This window comes from Lepidochelys kempii, chromosome 9 (assembly GCF_965140265.1).
Source record: "Lepidochelys kempii isolate rLepKem1 chromosome 9, rLepKem1.hap2, whole genome shotgun sequence".
Classification (NCBI taxonomy): domain Eukaryota; kingdom Metazoa; phylum Chordata; order Testudines; family Cheloniidae; genus Lepidochelys; species Lepidochelys kempii.
Genome location: NC_133264.1, coordinates 7,214,558 through 7,235,530, shown reverse-complemented (window position 1 = coordinate 7,235,530; position 20,973 = coordinate 7,214,558). Strand labels below are relative to the sequence as shown.

Genomic DNA, 20,973 nt, shown 5'->3' with positions numbered 1-20,973 from the left:
CTGGTTTTCTTTAGTGGGATGACTTTGGTCTATGCCAGATGATTAATGGGTTAAATCTTCTGTGCATACCTCCTCCCTTCCCCTCCCACTCCGCTCCCCGTAGCATGCCCGGCCGTGACTTGTGCCAGGGCTTGGTCAGCGCTCGCTGGAGTGCGCTTGCAGAGCGGTGACTCACGTGGGAGTTTAACAGCAGCTGAAATGCCCAGCGCAGTGATAGGAGCTTAGCAAGACTGGCTGGGATGAGTCAAAGCAGGGCAAGGCCAGAGGACGTGGGGATCATGGCAAGGAGGTCACTGCAAGATGGGCTCTAGAGAGCAGAGGCACCGGGCAGCCTGGAAGCGGGCAGGCACTTCTGCTGTCTATAGTAGGATGGCTAAAGGGGAAGGGAAGAGGAGGAGGAGGGATGGGGCCCGCATTTCCTTTCTCATATCCCAAAAGAATCCGGCTGAATTTGACACAGACAGGTGCTCTCCACCTGTGCAGCTTTTTCCCAGGCTTCTTTGTATTGACCCTGACCCCAGGAAAGAGCATCATCTCTAGCAGGAGAGTCCCAGGCATCCCTGGGCAGAGGATTATCCTTCAGCACAGGGTGAGCAGCTGGTTCAGAAAGCCACAGGCTCCTGTTAAACATGCAGACCGAAAGATTAGCAAACCGACTGCGATAGCCAAGAGCAAACATCCTTCATCCCCCCACTCTTCTGTTGTGCAAGTACCACTGGAGCGGGAAACGCAGATGATGTAGCTGCTGCATGATCTTGAATTTCACAATGTGCTGAGAAACAGCAAGCGCAGAAAGGCCCAAGCCTGCCGGGAAGACGATTGCCCAGGATTCCCGCCCTTGGAATCCGAAGGAGACAAAATAAACGCCACACACATTCCATCGCCGACCAGATCTTTATTACGGGATGCAGAATTCAGCAAGAAACCTGTTGGTGGCCCCCTGGTTCTCCCACGTCCAGAACGGCCCAAAGCACCAGGGACAGCAGCACCCTCTCCGAGAGGACGGCTCGGGTGGCGGGGGTGCGGTGGTCAGCAGCATTAAAAAAAAAAAAAAAGCTAAAAAAAACCACAACGCTAAAAACTGTTTTAGAAACAGCATTAACGTTCCTGCAGCTTCAACAATCTCAGCCAGGAAAGACCCAAGCTCCCCCCACCCCCCAGGTTAAAATCCAAACCGGAAGTAAAACAGAATTCATTTAAAAAGTTCCCTCCCCACCCCCACGGAGCTAGGGTAGAGCAGTGCGAGGCCTGGATGGTCCAAAGGAGTCTGGCGGCATGGTGGGGCGGCGGTCACGACAGGCAAGCGATGGAGCCCGTAGCGCTCACTTCTCCTGGCCCGGTCTCTTGAGCACGGCGCTGTACTTCAGGGGGCCGCTGTCAGACGTCAGGACGACCTCCACCAAGGTGAAGATGGTGATTACCTTTGGTCAGGGAGAAAAGACAAAGGGGCCCCCGGGTTAGCGGGCTTCCAACACCGAGTTAGTCTAGGGCTGCTTCTGCTCCAGGGGCCGGCCAAGCTGCCCGCATTTACCCAACCATTTACCCGCACTGACAACCTGCTGGGAGCCTGAGGGGCTGGAGAAGATGTCTGGGAAAGCTCAGCTTTAACAGGGAGGTGTGGCCTGCGGAGGCTCCAGGTCCCCTGGCATGGCAGGCTGGGGCATCTGCCATCTCGCAGGGAGGATTCAGAAGGACTGGGAGGAATTGCTGATACAGGACACGGGTGATTTGGTGCCTGTGAAACCTGAAGCTGGGGCTAGTTCCTTGCTGCTGCGATTTGGATAACAGGCACTAAGTCAGCCAGCTCATGGACACGTTCCCCACAAGCTGAGTGCCCCCCTGGGAACACGATGCGATGAGAACTCAGCTAGACTGGAAACACACTGAAACATGACGGGGCCTTCCCAGCCAAGGAGCCTGACCCAGGTTGCTTTGTTCATCCGCACACCAGGGTGTAATCTGGCATCACTCTCTGACTAACAGCTGCCCCGTCAGAGCCTGCTGCCCCTTCGTCAGCATCAGCACGGGTGCGTCTGCCCCGGAGCCTTAGCCAGCAGGACAGTCTGCATGCCTGGGGCCTAGGGACCACACTTATCTAACAGCCACCACGGGTCATTTTTACCTAGTTGAAATGAACCTGGAGATTCAGAAGCCTGCAGGATGACGGCAATCAGAAAAGAGAACCCTGGCCCTGGGAGTTATGGGACTTGTGTGGGGTTCAGGGGGTCTGGGTTCTCACCCCTACTCTGCCAGACCCCCCGTGTGACCTTGGCCAAGTCTCAATCTCTCGGTGCCTAAATTCCCCATCTGTGAAATGGGAACAACTTTTCTTTTCTCCCAGCCAGTGTCTATCTGCTCTATTTCAATTGGAAGCTCTCCAGCATCTGGGGCATGGTCTGTCTCTTACTATGGGCCTGGTCAGGGCTTAGCACAATGGGGCCCTGATCTAAGTTGGGGCCTGATGGGGCTACTGTAATACAGATAATTACTTCATTATTAATTAACGTGTACTTGAACCAAAGGTGAAGAGAAATAATTCCCGTAAATACCCTGGGGATTTTCGAAACGTTCCCTCAATAAGAAAACGCCGGCTCATACATTTCAGCATATCAGAGCAGACTGCAGAATGGAACTGACTGTACTAGTTACAGAAGGAAATATAGACCCTGGATAATCAACCCTTCGATTCAGCCATGCAGAGCAACCTGCCCTCCTCTTTTAGCCAATTCTTAATGTTTCCTCTGAATATTGTGGGGGTGCCTCAGTTTCCCCTAGGCAGTTCTTAAGTGTCTAGGTGGTGGGATAAGGGTGTATGATCGTTGCAGAGCCCTAGAGGGCAGGTGTGTGCAGGGGTCTGGACACAGAGAATGGCCGACACCCTGTTTCCTGGCAACTGATGGCCTGGGCCCTTCCCCCCTGCAAGGTGAGAGCTAAAGAAATCCGGTGACCTCCTGGCCTGGGAAAGGAACAAAGCCCAGACCAGGAGGGGCTGGAGGGGGAGGCAGTTGGGGGCTGGCTGGGGACATGGAGTGAAGTGCAGACGTGGTTGTCTGGCTCACTGCCCCCCCCAAAATGGACCCGGCTGAGGGGTCCCGTTCTCTGTACCTACAAACTCTGTGTTAGACCATGTTCCTGTCGTCTAATAAACCTTCTGTTTTACTGGCTGGCTGAGAGTCGCGTCTGACTGCGGAGTTGGGGGGCAGGACCCTCTGGCTTCCCCAGGATCCCGCCTGAGCGGACTCACTGTGGGAACCGCACGGAGGGGCAGAGGATGCTGAATGCTCCGAGGTCAGACCCAGGAAGGTGGAGCCGGGTGAGCTGTGTGTCCTGCAGACAGGCTGCTCCCAGAGAGACTTCCCCAGGTCCTGCCTGGCTGCGTAGGGAGCAGTTCCAGAGCAGCGCCCGGGGACTCCGTGACACTGGTGATCCTCACTGGGCGTCTGCCAGCGTCGTAGTTTTATTGACTTCAGCTATTTCAATGGAGCTGAGCCGCCTGACAGCAGCAGCCTATCTGGGCCCAGGCCCGCAAGCACGCCCAGGCGGGAGGCTCGCTGCTGGGAATAGCTCCAGCGATTTCAGCTGAAGACTAGAAGCAGCACCACTTGCAGGATCTCGCGTTCACTGTTCACCGTTCTGCTGTAGACCGTAACTTGTTCACACGCCGGCAAATCGCCAGACGACAACAGTTCCAGCAGCAAAGGCCCTGGCTAGGCAGCGAGGGAGCGACTGGAGAGTTAGGGTATGGCCACATGGAGAATAACAGGTGTGTTCTTAACCCGGGTTAGCCACTCGGGTTCCAGTACTCGTGAGGACATGGCAACTCAGCTTCACCTGGGTTAACAGCTCGAATTCAACCCCGGATTCCCCTACGGGCTTCAACTTGAAGAGCTTCCCTGCGTCGTTGTCTCTTCACTGCTATTTTGGCCCCAGTTCGCTAATGGGAGTTAAGAACGCACCTTGGTCTGCAGTGTAGACAGACCCTGCGTGAAAGATGGAACTTTATTTTCATCTGCAGAGGATCAGTTTTACCTACAGAATCTAATAAGAGGTTCCCCAAGAAAACAACCCCAGCTATATTATCGGGAATTCCACGGTTTCGTCCTTAGCCTCAAGCCTTCTGTCCACAACCCCACTAAGCCTGATCGCTTCTCACTCTGGGGAGGGCACAGCTGATGAACTCTCTGGGGCCAGGACTCTCTCCCAGACTGTGCCTGCATTCCCCCAGCATGACAGGCCCTGAGCCTGTTCAGAGCCCCTGCTCAGTCCCATAATGAGAGGGGAGAACCAGCCCGTTAGCTTTACTCCGCGCCCCTATGAGCCATTCCAGCCTCTCTCCCTGCACTTGCGAGTGGGCAAACTTCTCCAAATCTTCCCAGCTGATTCTGTTTGCTGCTCAGAATCAATCATGTGGAAGAGGCCACGTCTGATTTGGACTCCAGTGTATCAAACTGGCCTGCAGTGAGTGAGCGCCAGGGGAGATGCCCTGCCACACTACTGCTACGCTGGCCAGCTTACACTGCAGCTATAATTTCTCTCTGGGGAAGACACAGGCGCACTAGCTTTCACTGAGCTGGAGCCCTAAAACCAGCCGGACAGCCAGGGCGGGGGCACAGGCTGGCTGCCCCCCGGCTGTACCAAGTGTTTCAGATGGGATTGTACTCGGGGCAGCTGACCTGTCCTGCCACCGGTGCAGCCGTGGCTACGCCGCTCTTTAGTGCATTCAGATCCCAGGGACTGCACTGGAAATGAAACGCCGTGGTCACATCAAAGCGCCTGGCCAAAGGAGGGATGGTCTCAGGAGGCTGGTATAGGGTGATTCACCCCTTAGTCTTGCTGCTGTTACCAAAGTTACACAGTGGAGGGGGAGGAGGCTGCTGGAACGCCCCCCAGGAGTCCGGCTCCCCCATCAGCACCAGAGACGGGGCCGGGTGGCAGGAACTCCTGAGCCCAGCAGCCTCTGCACATTTAACCTATTTTGCAAACAGCCTTTACAGATGTTCTCCCTCCCCGGCAGGGCTCAGCCAAACCAAGAGGCAGCCGCCAAGCCTTGCAAAGGCGCAAGGGGCCCCTCCCATCGTGCAGAGCCTGGCTGAGGGGGTGGTGCTGCCTGGCCCGGCAGGCTAACTCCAGGGCATGACAGGGAGAAGAGTCTGTGCTCAAGGAGGGTGCAACTGTATGTCAGGGTGACATTGCTTCTTGCTGCTTCAGCAAAGCTCTGGGAGGGCTGCCGCAGTTCAAGGGGTTAGAGATTTATTGACACAGGGATCTCTTGACTTGGAAGCGGGCTCCAGTGTTTGCTTAGGAGGCGGGGGAAGATTCATGGAGGAGTTCCCTCCATGGCTCAGTGTTTACTTTCCAGAAATGATTAGCCCCGGGGCTGGGCTCTGCTCGCGCTGGACAGTCATTTTTCATGCTGCTCCCTGCAAGTGTGTAAGTGATCCCAGCTCCTGTACTATAGGATGAATTGGGGCCACGCAGGGCGGGTTCCAGGGGCCTTCCCCAGCCAAGTCAGCTTAGCGTGGAAGGTTGAGCTTTAAAGGGAGCGTGCTGCCGTGGGACAGCCTGCAGCAGCTTACTCTCACGGTGTGCCCACGCCACAGAGGCTATCCTGGCATAGCTACGCCGCAGGATCCAGGCCCGTGTAACCCCATGGCATAGACAGAGCCTACACCGACGGAAGGGGGGTAGGAACACCACCTCCCCAAAATGGTAGCTAAATTGACAGAAGCATTCGTCTGTCAACAGCTCTGGGTCTCCACCGAGGGTTAGGTCTGCAGAGCTCTGGTGCTGGCTGTGTGTGTGGATTTTTCACACCCCTTTAAGTGCAGACCAAGCCTCAGCCAGGGGATTGGGATTCATCCCCGGGAATTTCAAGGCAATCAACTAGACCATTATTTTAAAGTGTTGCCAACTTTTGTTTGGCATCAAGGTAGCACTTAATCAAGCCAGACAAATGCAATCAATCCCCTTGATTGAGTTACTGCGTTAATAGCTGATGGGGACACAGGAGACAGATTTCTCGACTCTATTAAAGCATTAACACCATGTCTGGGGAAATCTGACTTGAAACATTCATTCTAATTGGATCTGAGCACTGCCTGCCACATGGGCTGAAACCTGACTGAAAAGTCATGCAGAAGGGGAATGATAAAGGCCAGAGCAAGGAGGTGGGGAAGGCGTCTAGCCAGAGGCACAGGCAGACCTGATCTTGCTTAACATCTTAATTAACGATCTAGAAGAGGGCAGTAAACAGCACATTAATTACATTCGCAGAGGCCACAGAAGCGGGAGGCATGGCACACAGCAGGGAGGGCACAGGACCCAAAGGGAGGCAGGCCAGGGTGATGGAACACTTTGTATAGTGGGAGTGCTGAGAGTCATTGAACCAAACTGTAAACCCAACCCTGTATGTAATGGAAACCAGCTCAAGCCAAGGGGTACGGCAGCCCCCCCAGCACGAGCACCTATGGAGGCAGAGCAGCTAGCCCGGCAGTAATGGGAGTGAACCAGAGAAGAGGGTGGCCACTTGGGGGAACAGAAGCCAGAATACAGGGAGGCAACAGAGGATGCAGCCTTCGGGAGCAGCACACCGAATGGAGGCCAGAAGGCCAGGAGCTTGCAGAAACACCATCTGCTGCAGTGACTAGAGCAGTGGGCTGGGGGCCAGGCCTCCAGGAGTCAGTTGCGTGGCAGGGACCATGAGAAACCAGAGCCCAGCCAGGGCCGGATTTACACCTTACGCGCCCCAAGGTGCAGCATCTTCAGTCCCCCCCCGCAGCTGACTTTCAAGTTGCACATTTTAGAGAGGTAAGAGGCCCCTAGAACACCGGCACCCCAGTCACGGGCCTACTGTGCCTCCCTGGAAATCTGGCCCTGAGCCCAGTCTGAAGTCTAGACTTGTCCACACTAGCCGTAGCTAGCACAAGCTAACATCACCCCTTTGACTCCCACTCTGGACAAGGCCAGAGATCCTGGTCAGAGGGGAGTGCAGAGGGGCTGATAGGCAGACAAGGGCTGTGCAGTTCAGTTGCGCTCCAAAGCCATTGATGCACGGAGCCACTGGTGTGGGCTTTACCTGGGGGGCAGCTTCCTGCTCTGGGGTCTCCGGCTCCCACAGGAGAGTTAGTTCAGGCTTCTTCCCCACGTTCTCAAAGTGGAATCCCGTCAGTGGCAGAGCCTGCAGAACAGACAGCACGTTGGGGAAAGCGCTGACTTCCAGGAGCGGTGCTGGAACCCCAGGAATTCTGTCTCCTCCGCCGATGGGCAAGGAATCTGGCTGCTCCCACAATCCTGCTACTAGCTTAGCTGGCTTCATTGGACCCTGCTTAGCAAGACACTACTGGCTGAGCAATGCTGCTTACCTTCTCCCCCCAGCGTGTAAATGACTGCCAAGTTCTTTTTGTCCAGTGCCCTGTGTAAAGCACCCCCAGCTCTGTAAGCTCCCAGGAGGAAGGAGCCAGCCCACGGTTCTTGAGATGCCGGTGGAAATGAAGGACTGCTGCAATACACCCGCCCACAGGCCATATTTCACACTGTACATTCCAGGTCAAGATGCCATGGTCAGCAATACAGTGGTCACTGACTGCAGGCGCTAGACTACAGCAAACCATTTCCAAATGGTCTCAGATTTATGATGTGATCAAATGCAGTTAAAACCAACTGCTTCCCCATCTCAGCCCCAACCTGACCTCTGGGCCCCAAACCCTGGTTTCATTTCACAATTCCTAGTGAATCGTTACCCACTTCTGGCGCTCACAACCGCAAAGCAGAGGAGCTGGAAAACACGAAATCGCGTCTTTTAATAAAAGCAATGCGCTACGGATCCTTCTGGCTTCCTTTGCTTCTGCTCTTGTCCTGCATGGGGGCTTTGGGGGTGTCTATGGGAAACCCCCAGACAGAGCTGAAGGAGACTAGCAGCGTGAGGTGAGCCTCCCGTCCAAGTCTTGTTTGGTGGCACTAGAGTACATCGAAAGTTACAGTCCATCTCACACTATTTTGTGACAAGACTGTTACGGTTGAAATGGTGTTAAACCTCTTAGAGCGAACACCCAGTCAAACACTGGCTGTCCCCCAGCAACTCCCACTGCCCCATATCCTTAACTCTGCCCTAGCGTGGCGGGCTCATCTGCATGGCGTTAGTTATTAGTGTGACTATGCAGAAGTATCATAGAATCATAGAATATCAGGGTTGGAAGGGACCCCAGAAGGTCATCTAGTCCAACCCCCTGCTTGAAGCAGGACCAATTCCCAGTTAAATCATCCCAGCCAGGGCTTTGTCAAGCCTGACCTTAAAAACCTCTAAGGAAGGAGATTCTACCACCTCCCTAGGTAACGCATCTCAGTGTTTCACCACCCTCTTAGTGAAAAAGTTTTTCCTAATATCCAACCTAAACCTCCCCCACTGCAACTTGAGACCATTACTCCTCGTTCTGTCATCTGCTACCATTGAGAACAGTCTAGAGCCATCCTCTTTGGAACCCCCTTTCAGGTAGTTGAAAGCAGCTATCAAATCCCCCCTCATTCTTCTCTTCTGCAGGCTAAACAATCCCAGCTCCCTCAGCCTCTCCTCATAAGTCATGTGTTCTAGACCCCTAATCATTTTTGTTGCCCTTCGCTGGACTCTCTCCAATTTATCCACAGGATATCCGCTGGGCAGGGAAGTCCTCTGAGGCCTTATCTACAGTGGGTAGGGAAGTCCTCTGAGGCCTTATCTACACTGCTCTTTAGGGTCTGTCTTCACTGCGTAGTTAACCCAGGTGCTTACCTGCCCCTCACACAAACCCCTCTGACCCAGGTTTGGAACTGACCTGTCTGGGGGGGACCGGTAAGAACCCAGGCTCCGATTTAACCCGGGCTGGAATCACCCATTTTTTAGGGAGGATCCAGGCAGACTCACTTGAGAGCCGAGAGTCCTTCAGTGACTTCCCACAATTCCCCCTGAAGGACAGAGCTGTTCTCCAGCAATTGACACACCTGACTGGGAAGAATCCTAGAGTGTCTCAGCACAAAGAACCACCGGCTGTGCCCCCGGAGGCACACAGGCGAGTGCAGAAAGAGTGGGAGATGCAGCATCCGGGGGGATGTTCGCCTCCAGGCAAGGCTAACCCGCATCAGTGTGGTGGTTCCCTGTGCAGCGAAGACACCCTCCCCTCCCTTGTGGTCTTCCCCAGTTGCACTTGGCCCCAGGGCAGCTCTGGTGATGGCAGTGCGAGTGTCAAACTGCCAGCGGGTACTTCGCACCTGCTCTGAGCCCGGCTAGAGGACACAGAAGGGCCTTGACCAGCCGGTACTACCCAGCCGAGCAGCACAGCTGTGAGCTAGGGAGGATTAATGGCAAGGCCAGTCGAAGGGGGAAACCGGCGCTCCAGGGCACGTACGTTACAGTAGATGCGTTTCTGAACTCCGAAACTCAGCACCAGGACGTCGAAGGCCTTGTTCAGGACGCCCATCACCATTGCCTCTGACTCCAGCGGGCCACACTCCTGTCAACACAATGCACGGTCACGAGCGAGATACCGCCAAGGAGGGCTCCCACCCAGAGACCATCCCCCAGTGTCCCACAACTCTTTGCCCACCTGGGCAGCGCCCATGGAGTTCGTAAATTGCTCCTCTGCTGGGTTGTAATGCTCCCTCTCCCCAGCCGCTAGGGAGCGCAGCAGATCCTCTCCCCGGTCCCGACCGGGGTGCCAGCCAGCCCTGTGGGGCACCAGCTGCCAGGACATCCCACAGACTGTAGCACTCCTAAGAGCTAGCTGGGTCCAAGCAGTCAAGGGAAGGATTGTTGAGCCCTCCAGTGCTGTGGAAACACAGTCACCTACATATGCCCTGCTTGGACTCTGAGCAGCCGCCCCAGGGAAGAGGCCTCAGGGCCCATGACCCTGTTAGACATGACAGGGAGAATCATCAGCAGAACTGAAGCCAGAAGCAGCACTTGCTCCTTCTGGGGCACAAGAGGGAGGAGAGCCAACGGCTGCTCAGGCCAGGGATCACCTACAGAGCTAGCAGCAGCCGGACTGGCTCCAGAGCATGCCATGACCCATAGGACAGGGTCACCTGACAGTTGAGGGTGTTCTTCAGAGACCGTCCCCAAAGGGAACCAAGGAATCATCTCGATGCCTGAGGGCCGAAAGGAGAACTCCAGGCCCCGCTAGCTCATTTAGCGTAGCGGTGGCTGTGGTCTCACCCTGACGAAGATGGTGAAGAACAGGTCGGCGCTGAGCTCCTGCACCCTCTTGGAAGCCATTTTCCGGTCGTTGCAGTGATCTGCTTGCTTCTGGATGGCCTCCTTTCTCATCTGGACTGGGCATCCCATGCCTGGGAGGGAAACAAGCCACAATGACTGGTGAGCGCCCTGGTGGTAAGGGCCTGGATGGGGACAACACCCACCCTAGGGCGCCAGGAGTCTGGCATTCCCCAGAGGTGTGCCCCAGTACCCCTGAGCAGCTCGCAACTGGAATCCCCACTGTACAGACAGAGCCTGCCAAGGTAGCTACACTCCCTCCACCCTGCTTCACAGGAGGCCAGATCCCCACAACCTGCTGAAGAACAAGAGAGTGGGGGCCCGGTCCGAGGCTGGAGAATTAGATACAGCTGCAGTGAGCAGAGGGGCCAGGGACATAGGGACTGAGTGACCAGTCCACGCCCATACAGGGTCTGTCCAAATCCACAGCAGAACCCAGGAATCCTGCCGCCTCCTCTGGGTCTTCCCTTCCCAGCTGTGAGGCTCCAGGCAGCAGCCTCTCAGCCTGTGACAGGCGGCCCCCTTCAGGCACCTACCGAGGGAGGCGGAGAGGAGCCGGTGCACAAGGATGTCGGCAAAGCGGCGGATGGGCGAGGTGAAGTGGGTGTAGAGCGGCACGTTCAGGGCGTAGTGGCGGAAGAGGGTCTCGTCTTCCAGGACACCAGTGCAGAAGTAAAGAGCCATCTGGGAAGGGAAAGCCCCCCCGGTCGGTGAGACTCCAGGGGAGGGCGGGGAACTTTGTGAGTGCTCTGTTTGGGCAAGGAAAGCCCCATGCTCTGGACCCCAGTGCTGGGAGTGGAAGAGGCCTCAGAAGCGTTTTACACAACAGCCCAGGGAGCCCCAGAGATGGTTTAGCCAGGGGACTGGAGGAACTCCCCGAGGGGTGCATCACAGGCCTGGCTCTGCTGAACATAAGAATGGCCCTACTGGGTCAGACCAAAGGTCCATCCCGCCCAGTATCCTGTCTACTGACAGTGGCCAATGCCAGGTGCCCCAGAGGGAGTGAACCTAACAGGTAATAATCAAGTGATCTCTCTCCTGCCATCCATCTCCACCCTCTGACAAACAGAGGCTAGGGACACCATTCCTTACCCATCCTGGCTAATAGCCATTAATGGACTTAACCTCCATGAATTTATCCAGTTCTCTTTTAAACCCTGTTATAATCCTAGCCTTCCCAACCTCCTCAGGCAAGGAGTTCCACAGGTTGACTGTGCACTGAGTGAAAAAGAACTTCCTTTTACTTGTTTTAAACCTGCGGCCCATTAATTTCATTTGGTGGCCCCTAGTTCTTATATTATGGGGGGGAACAAGTAAATAACTTTTCCTTATTCACTTTCTCCACACCACTCATGATTTTATAGACCTCCATCATATCCCCCCTTAGTCTCCTCTTTTCCAAGCTGAGAAGTCCTAGCCTCTTTAATCTCTCCTCATATGGGACCCATTCCAAACCCCTAATCATTTTAGTTGCCCTTTTCTGAACCTTTTCTAATGCCAGTGTATCTTTTTTGAGATGAGGGGACCACATCTGTAAGCAGTATTCAAGATGTGGGCGTACCATGGATTTATAGAAGGCAGGGGTGAAAGTAAGTTAGAGGACTTACCGGTACGCCGGAGTCCTGAGCAGGGGGCGTGGCCTCAACAGGAAGAGGCGTGGCCTCAACCGGAAGAGGCAGGGCCTTAAATCCCCAGGGCCAAGGGCAAGGGCTCCAGCTGCGGTAGTGGAGGCTGGGAGCTCCGGGGCCCTTTAAATCACTCCCGAGCTACCAACTGCAGAGGCGGCTGGGAGCCCCGGGGCTCGGGGTGATTTAAAGGGCCCAGGGCTCCAGCTGCTGCTACCGCAGCGGAGCCCTGAGCCCTTTAAATCACTGAGGAGTCCTGGGGGCTCCTGGCTGCCACCGCTACCCTGGGGCTCTGGCAGAGCTTTAAAGGGCCTGGGGCTCTGCTGTGGAAGCAGCTGCCGGAGCCCCGAGCCCTTTAAATCCCCGCCTGAGCCTGCTGCCCGAGCCCTGGGGTAGCGGCAGCCAGGCTTCATTGGGGATTTAAAGGGCCCCAGCCGCTGCTACCATCCCGGCCCTTTACATGCCCGTTGGAGCCCCACCGCCGCCATCCCAGGGCTTTGGCAGCAGGGCTCAGGCTGGGATTTAAAGGGCCCTGGGGGGAGAGGAGGGGGAAGCAGTGGCTGGAACTCCGGGGCCCTTTAAATTTCCACCGCAGCCCTGCCGCCGGTACCCCAGGGCTTTAAATTGCCCTCTCGGAAAGCCGGTCCTGGTACGGAGCACCGGCTCTTACCGGTACGCTGACCCAGGCGTACCAGCTTACTTTCACCTCTGATAGAAGGGCAATAAGATATTCTCTGTCTTATTCTCTATCCCTTTTTTAATGATGCCTAACATCCCATTTGCCTTTTTGACTGCCGCTGCACACTGCGTGGACACCTTCAGAGAACTATCCACGATGACGCCAAGATCTTTCTCCTGATTAGTTGTAGCTAAATTAGCCCCCATCATATTGTATGTATAGTTGGGGTTATTTTTGCCAATGTGCATTACTTTACATTTATCCACAGTAAATTTTATTTGCCATTTTGTTGCCCAATCACTTAGCTTGGTGAGATCTTTTTGAAGTTCTTCACAGTCTGCTTTGGTCTTAACTATCTTGAGCAGTTTAGTATCATCTGCAAACTTTGCCACCTCACTGTTTACCCCTTTCTCCAGATCATTTATGAACAGGTTGAATAGGATTGGTCCTAGGACTGACCCTTGGGGACCACCACTAGTTACCCCCCTCTATTCTGAAAATTTACCATTTATTCCTACCCTTTGTTCCCTGTCTTTTAACCAGTTCTCAATCCATGAAAGGATCTTCCCTCTTATCCCATGACAACTTAATTTACGTAAGAGCCTTTGGTGAGGGACCTTGTCAAAGGCTTTCTGGAAATCTAAGTACACTATGTCCACTGGATCCCCCTTGTCCACATGTTTGTTGACCCCCTCAAAGAACTCTAATAGATTAGTAAGAATAGATTAGTAAGACATGATCTCCCTTTATAGAAACCATGTTGACTTTTGTGCAACAATTTATGTTCTTCTTTGTGTCTGACAATTTTATTCTTTACTATTGTTTCAACTAATTTGCCTGGTACTGACATTAGACTTACCAGTCTGTAATTGCCAGATCACCTCTAGAGCCCTTCTTAAATATTGGCGTTACGTTAGCTATCTTCCAGTCATTGGGTACAGTTGCTGATTTAAAGGACAGGTTATAAACCATAGTTAATAGTTCCACAATTTCACATTTGAGTTCTTTCAGAACTCTTGGGTGAATGCCATCTGGTCCCAGTGACTTGGTACTGTTAAGTTTCACAATTAATTCCAAAACCTCCTCTAGTGACACTTCAATCTGTGACAATTCCCCAGACAATTGTCCCCAGACAATTCCTTTTGTCACCTACAAAAGACGTCCAGGTTTGGGAATCTCCCTAACATCCTCAGCCGTGAAGACCGAAGCAAAGAATTCATTTAGTCTCTCCGTGATGACTTTATCGTCTTTAAGTGTTCCTTTTCCATCGTCCAGGGGCCCCACTGGTTGTTCCTCAATTCCCTGCTGGGTTAAGATCTCATCAGGCTATTTCCACCACTGCACATTTTCTTCCTCGCCGTCCCAAACCCTCCTCGCCCCGCCCTGTGGGCCGGACATCCGCTGACCTGTACTGCAGGGAAATAGGCCCCTGGGAAATGGACTTGGGGGGACCAGAGCTCTCTGCTCTCTAACTTGGGGGAGTCTCAGTGAGCCCTTCTCGCTTCACACAGCCATGGGGTACGGGCCAGGTCCTCAGCTGATGGCTCCATGGAGCCGAACAGATCTACATTGTGGGTGGAGCTGGCCCTGGGCTTTGAAATGCACTTGTGGCTTTCTCTGTGTAGCAGTTTGCCTCGTGTTTTGCTCAGCCGGACACAGCAACAGGTCTCAGGGCCAGGCCCCCCTATTTTTCCCCCCAACCGGTGAGTGTAGCATTCCCACCCGCCTCTGGCCAGAGCAGTAACAGCGGGGCAGGGCACTAGGAGGGCCATGCCTGCATGCTCGCTGCTCACCCAGGCTAGTCCCTGCAGTGCTAGTAAGGTGACCTAGCGCGCCCTCTCGTGGAAAAAGGGAGGAATGACATGGTTTGAGCAATCAGGAAGAGTCACCCCTGGCCTGGTGCGTTGAGGAAACCCTAATCCAAGCCGTGGAGTCAGGGGGAGAGGTGGGGTGCTCTGCTAAAGAGTCAGGGGAGCGGATCAGTCTGTCAGATGGGCGACGGGGGGCTCCCAGCAGCACCGAGCTCAAGCATCTGATGTTCCTTTGCCATGATCGGCAGCGCAGCTGCTGCAGGGGACGACTCGCTCACCCTCTCTGCCCCCTGCCCAGCTACCCACGGCTCTTCTCATCTGAGCCAGGGAAGGGAGTCCATCTCCTCCACTCCCTCTCCGTGAGACGGTGACCGACCAAGGAGCTGGTCTACACTAGGAGGCTGAGAGCCTGTCTCATTGCAGTTCCGCGCCCCCACCCGGCCCTTTTTAATGCTCACGGATTAGCGCGGGTGCCGCGATATAGGTACCGGTTTTTCTAGTGCAGGTGGCCCCCAGGACGCTGTGCAGGTGGTTTGTTCAGGCCGGCAGTATGTGTGAACAGCAGGGCCATGCTCCCTACCCTGCCCAGTGTAAATGTGTGACTGGTGCATCACGGACACTGGGAAAACGGCACGGCAAAACGGGCACAGAGAATGGCAGACTGGAGGGAATCCCCCGCCCTGGGGGCAGCCAGCTACAGTCCATTCCTTCTACCCCACAGGAAAGGGGAAAGCCAGCCATAAGACAGTGGGCGGCTGGCTGCAAGATTTCAACAATCCTGCCTTGAATTCCCGGTTCCACTTTAACGCTGCCCAACCTGATCCAGGGAGCTTCCATGGCAGCAGGTCTCCTGGGAGGAGTTTGCTTCAAATGGCCTGAACTAACACTGGCTTGACCTCTGACTCCCACCAGCCAGAAGGCTGTGTGTGGCTCTCCCTTTTCCTCCCCGCCTGCCCAAATTCCCAGCCAGGCCGGTGTGCTCCCTTAAAGACAGCCCTCTGGAGAGAGGGAACAGACTGTCCAACAAGGAGTGCCCTGGCAGCCGGGTTAAACAGCTGGGGATGTGTGGGAAGTGGGGCCGATGTGATGGATTTAACAGACGAGCCGGCGCGTTCCAGGCCCATGAAGGATGCTCTCCCGACAGAGGATTTCCGCTATGGCCATAGTTCCAGAGGCTCCAGTGAGATCCGGTGGGGGTCCCGCCCGAGACTTGGCCTCGGGAGCGAAATCCATCCCCGGGCAGCATGCGGGGCTCCCCATCGACTCGCACTGCTGCCTGTTCACCGCTCGGGCAGCATAAGCCAAACTTTCCCCCTTCCTTTGGGCAATGGGAAACAGACCGTTCCCCTCCCCAGCCCCATCCATCATGGGGATTAATGGAGCTCCTTGATACTGCTCGCTGGGAACAGATGCCGCTTGGCTCGTGCGTTATTATATCTGCACAGTCTAAATAACAGATCGGGAATAAATCAAAGGGAGCTCGAAGAGCCCTTTTCCTGGAAGAAGCCACGCAGCCAGACTGACAGCCCAGGGACTGCTTCACTCAGGAGCTTGCTGTTTGCCGTCCTCCCTCAGCCTGCTCTCTGGCAGGTTAGTATACAGCCCTTCGGCACAGCTCTTCTGTGGGTGCTTTTAAAGAGACAGGGCTGAGGGTTTAAGCATCTGTGAGGCTGCTCCAGCGTCTCATTCAGCACTAAGCTGAAGCCGTAACATCACCGTGCACTGCGGTGCCCAGCCCGGCTCCCTTTCCGAGCCACCGAAAGAGTGGGAAAGTCCTTTCCAAGTAACCTGCGTCGGGGCAGCCCAGAGACACAGGCACATGCCTGGCTGCGGGGCCGGCTCTAGGGAGACAGGTGCCGGTGGAGGAGAGCAGATAGGCACACACGGCCCCGCTGCAGAGCTTGCCTCTCAGTGTAGCATTGCTCAGAGGACCAGCTGTTCCAGGCACTGCAGAGCTGGACCAGCACAGGTCAGGGCAGGTCGAGCTCCCCGCCATGGCTCTTCAGTGGGGATTCGGAGGGTGAGAGGGGAGTTCAGCTGCCATGGCACATTGCCATTGGCCTCTGCTCGTGCCATTTAGGGGGCTTGCATGGGCACGCTGCCATCAGGCAGGCCCCCATGCAGCCATCAGACGAGAACAGCTCTTAGCCTCCATCTGCGGTGAAAGGCTCCGAATCCCATTGCCAGCCCGCAGGGCCAGAGCAATTTGCTCAGAGCCTGCAGAATGACAAGACTCCCACCAGCGCCACACGCAATGGAAAGATGCTATTAGACCCCCTGGATCACACAGATGGCTCAGTAGCACTGCATGACTTGCCACGGCCTTTTACCCCTTCCTCTGCATGCACTTGGGCACAATTCCAGAGGGAGTCCTATGTCCTGGACACTCTGTGCTCACAAGCCTTCTCCGATAGTGTCCCTCTGTATGCACCTAACCTCCAGCCACTCGGTAGATATTTATGCATTCAAACCTGTACCCGAAACAGCAGGAGGGGGCTAGCATTCATGCAGAATACACATGCACGCCCAGGGTTTTGATGGGGCGCGTTCCACTCTTGCCAAGGAAAAGGAACCTGGAACTCAGGTGTTGGCAGGTAAATACAGGAGAAGCAGGATTTTATGAACCAACTTTGGGCTGGAGGAGCCAGGTCTTGGTTTTGCAAAATCAAAGCAGGGCCGTGTCTGATCCAGGGTCCATTCACCGAAATCACCCCTGTTCAGGCAACTTGGCTAAGAGGCTTGGGGCCACCCCCAAGTCTGCAACGTGCTTTACAAAGAAGTAACATGTCCGGTTCCTGCCTTGGAAAGCTTACAATCTAATCAGCTAAAACACAGCTGAGGGGAGGGGACAGGTGCAACACCCAAGCCAAACGACCGAGGTGGGGTTTGGAAGGTGGCTCGTGGGCGCCACAGTTCATGCAGGGCTCTCCCCTTCAGCTGCCGGCCCCACCAAGCCTGATTCCTGACCTTTCTGTGGGCAAATGTGTTTGTACATTGGATGTCTACGCAGGCGCCGTTACTGCTCCAAGAGCTGACACAGTTTAAAACAACAGCTTTCCTGTTCACCTCTGAGACGGGGACAAACTTGCTGCGATACCTGCGGCTTCATTTCATGAGAAGCGGCTACAAAGCGAACTGCTGGTATACGCGGCTAAATCAACACGCGGCCAGCGCTGGCCCTGCGCTTCCCAGCAGCCTCTTCACCGGGAACGTTGCTTGGTGGTGCAGCTGCTGTTATTACATGTTCCAGCTTTTATTTTTACATCTGCAAAACACCAGCCCTAAGGGCTGGAAAAACAGCCCAGACAGAGACTGAACCGCACGGAGAAGCCCCTTAGATCGGGGGGTTGTGGCGGGGTTATGGCGGAACGGCGATTGAATGAACCCATTGAAAACTAAGAGTGAGAGGTTTAAAAACAACGGGAGTCGCCTGCTCCGATTACAAAGCTGAAATCCTGCCCTGGGATTCATGGTTCAGGCAGCTACCTCCTCCAGCTCCCCATGCGATCAGCTCCGCCAGCTCTCGCTGAGCTGCAATGCACTGATCCGGGCAAGCAAACAGAGCAGGTTAAAAAAAGCAGCATTCTTCTGGCCTTCTACTGAGACCCAATAGCTGGGCTAGGAGCTCTCACCGCTTCCAATTTCCACAACCCAGGACTACATTATCTCTGATGCACTCCCCGAGACACAGGCTCCTTGGCTCAATTAGCCCCGCTCCCCAGCGGCTCACCGCTGCAGGCCACACGGGAGAGGCATTCTAGTCCCATGCTCGGCCTCCGGGGAAGAAAAGTGCCTCACGCTGAACAGCCACCCCGACAGCGATTTCTGATGGGATTTTAGGGAGCCCTCTGCATGGAGCTGAGCTACGGGGACGTGTGGAGAGCGACCCCTGCAGCTCCATGTGGACCATGGGAAAAGCACATCCAGACGCTCCTGTAACTCCACGGCACGCCGGGTGTGTCACAGGCCTGAGGCCAGATCACCACGCGCCCATCAGCTCTCACGAGCCAAGCTGCTGGCTAGGTTATGGTCCTAGAGGAGAAAAGCCCCACTTCAAGGAAGCCCCAGGAAGCCAGAGGAAGTGGTTGAGTGGGGGTGTTCTTTCCCCTCGCCCCAGTTCCTCAGCACAGCCCTGGGGGCGTAGCATCTTTCAAATCAGAGTCCTACCATTGCCACCCATCATTAACCTCCCCATAGCATTGGCCACAGGAGGGATGCATTAGCCCCACTGCCATGGCCAGTTCCAGTCAGGGGATTTATCATTCTGCCTCCTGAATGCAGTTGGCTTTGGGACCCTTCTCGACCGCCTGCCTTAGACCGTTGCACAGAGTTGACATTTTAAAGAGTTGCTGCATGCCCCCCACCCCAAGGGGGCTGCATTTCCTTGAGGGCTGAAGAGACCCTAGCATCCTTTGTCGATGAGTGGGCAAAATGGTTAGAGGATTATTCTGAGGCCACTTCTCCGGGGCTCCTGCGAGGACACATGAACGAAGGCGGGCAGCTCCGACTGCCTGTCACCACCTGCACGATGGTGCTCCCGAGCGATACCGGCATGACTCCAACCGGATGTTTTCTCATTAACAGATTCGAACGACAAGTTCTCAATGCTCTGCTGCGCTCCGTTCCCAAGAAGAACTGCAAGGAGCAGGCGAATAAATTAGCCACAGCCGACCAAGGGCTGCTTTGTTCTTAAGGGCAGACTGAATCCCCAAGTGACTGAGCCCCTGAAAAATGAGGTGTCACTTTTCCTTCATCTTTTACAAGCTGACTGGCGCACCAGGCCCCAGGGGCTCCCGCTGACGTACATTATGAGCTTTTTCCCACCTCCCTCTCCCTCCATTTGAAAGGCATTTGTCCTGACCCAGAGGTACAGAGCGCGCGTCCAAGACATGAGCTGGGCAGGATCATGGATTAATTAGCTGCTGTGGGCTTTGGCCGACTCACCTGCAGCCTGATCTCTGACACACAAGCCGCAGCGCCGAGGACGGAAACATACACAGCAAAGCAGGCCATTCAGTATCGCCCAGCACCGATGTCGTCATGCAGAGGAGTCCTGGCATCGCCAGTGATCGCAGCGACGGCCCACGTGTCCCAGGGCTAAAGCAGGGGCCGATCCAGAGCCTTGCCCCATGTGTGGTTTCAGGCAATGGCTGGGGGCACAGACTTCCTGTCTACGGCGCCATGTTTCCTTACTCATGGTGCACACAGCACTGTATGGAGAGACTGCGAGAGCTGGAGAGCTGGGAACGGTGGATGGGCAAGGAGACATGAAGGCCTTTTCGGGGCCATATTCTCCACTCTGCTGTGGCTGTATTCTGGCTGGAGGTGCCAACAGAGGAGAATATGTCCACCAGCCAGCTTCCTGTGTCCTCCTCTGGTGCAGGGGATGTGCCAGAGAGGAGCTCCGCGCTGCTTATTCTCCACTCGTGAAAACCCACTTAGGGACCAGTGGGGTAAGTTACGGCAGCTCCTCAGCTGCTCTAACTTACACCAAGGCCAGGAGTGGGGAGGTGTGTGACAAGCAACCGGAGGTCCCTACCTTGCGATGGGCAGAGCTTGGCTGCAGAGGGGACCACTTCCCTCCATCTTTGACTACTTCTGGGATAACCACAGAGCGCCTTGCTGGTGGGCAAAGGGCCTTTCGGGGCTCAAACGTCAGGTCGTGATTGGAAAGACAATAAACGTCACAAGCTGCAAGCACATCAGGCGCTCCCCTAAAATTCACCCCTGCCCCTGGGCCCCCTGTTCCCAGAATAACCCATCTCCATGCTTGCAAACAGGCAGCCTGGGAAGTGTTTGTGTCAATCCCAGATGGCACTCGCCTGGCACCCCTTGGAAAGCAGGGTCTGTGGTGTTTTCACTGGGATGCCCTGAATCCCAGGCAGGCCCAGCCACTTGGGTAGAAACGGGAAGTGTCCCTTTCCCAAGGAGACTCGAGGTACAGACATGCTCCGCTGCACATAGACATGGCTTGTCCAGACGTCTGACAGCCCAGACAACAGCTACGTCTCCAAACAAAGTAGAGACTTATTCATGGCCTGTGACCCTTACGAAGCTGGTTTCTCTATTCATTTATCATGTTCCTCTCCTTCCCCATTCTCTGAGATTATGGCACTTCGTACAAAGTCGAATGCACATGGAATGCCTCTAGCTTTTCCAGCTCTGCCTGTAAGAGGTCTGGGTTTCTGACCCGTACAGCAGTACAGGTAGTACACAGGCCTGCTAGAGCCTGAACTTAGTCTCAGTTTAGAGACATTTTTGCATCCACAGCAAGACGTGGACTTCATGCAGGAGACAGCGAGGCCCAGTAGTTGGAAGACAGCCAGTTTGCTGCAACCGTTTGGACTTGGCTTGCAGTTTAGGCAGTTGAACTCATCAGTGCTCTTCATGGTACTTGACCCCACATACACTGGGGCGTTCTGGTGGCCCCGCTCCAAATTCTAGACCTTGCTCTTCTGGTCTAAGATGCTCAACCCCATGGTGCAGGCGGTGTCTTGGAAGGCTTGATGGGCAGGGCTGGAACTCTTTTGCTTCTCCACACGGCAGGCAGCAGTGCTGTCGGCAAGTCTTGGTCAGTGACTGCTTCTTGACCAACCTTGATTCCAACGTGTGGAGCAG

The 20,973-nt window shown here is 55.0% G+C and overlaps 1 protein-coding gene across 8 annotated transcripts in view; it reads right to left on the bottom strand.

Annotated features, from left to right (window-relative positions):
* Window positions 1-875: 875 nt before the first annotated feature.
* The window catches only part of DIS3L2 (DIS3 like 3'-5' exoribonuclease 2), a 285,705-nt gene continuing 265,607 nt past the window's right edge, over window positions 876-20,973 (bottom strand). For 7 of the 8 annotated variants that reach the window (XM_073359152.1, XM_073359149.1, XM_073359151.1 and 4 more), the window contains 5 exons: window positions 10,777-10,924; window positions 10,184-10,314; window positions 9,378-9,482; window positions 7,076-7,177; window positions 876-1,421 (listed from right to left, as the gene is read on the bottom strand). In XM_073359152.1, the coding sequence (XP_073215253.1) occupies window positions 1,323-1,421; window positions 7,076-7,177; window positions 9,378-9,482; window positions 10,184-10,314; window positions 10,777-10,924 (585 nt within the window). In that variant the 3' untranslated portion in view covers window positions 876-1,322. The remainder of the gene's footprint in view (window positions 1,422-7,075; window positions 7,178-9,377; window positions 9,483-10,183; window positions 10,315-10,776; window positions 10,925-20,973) is intronic. The other variant, XM_073359147.1, reaches the window with a different exon arrangement.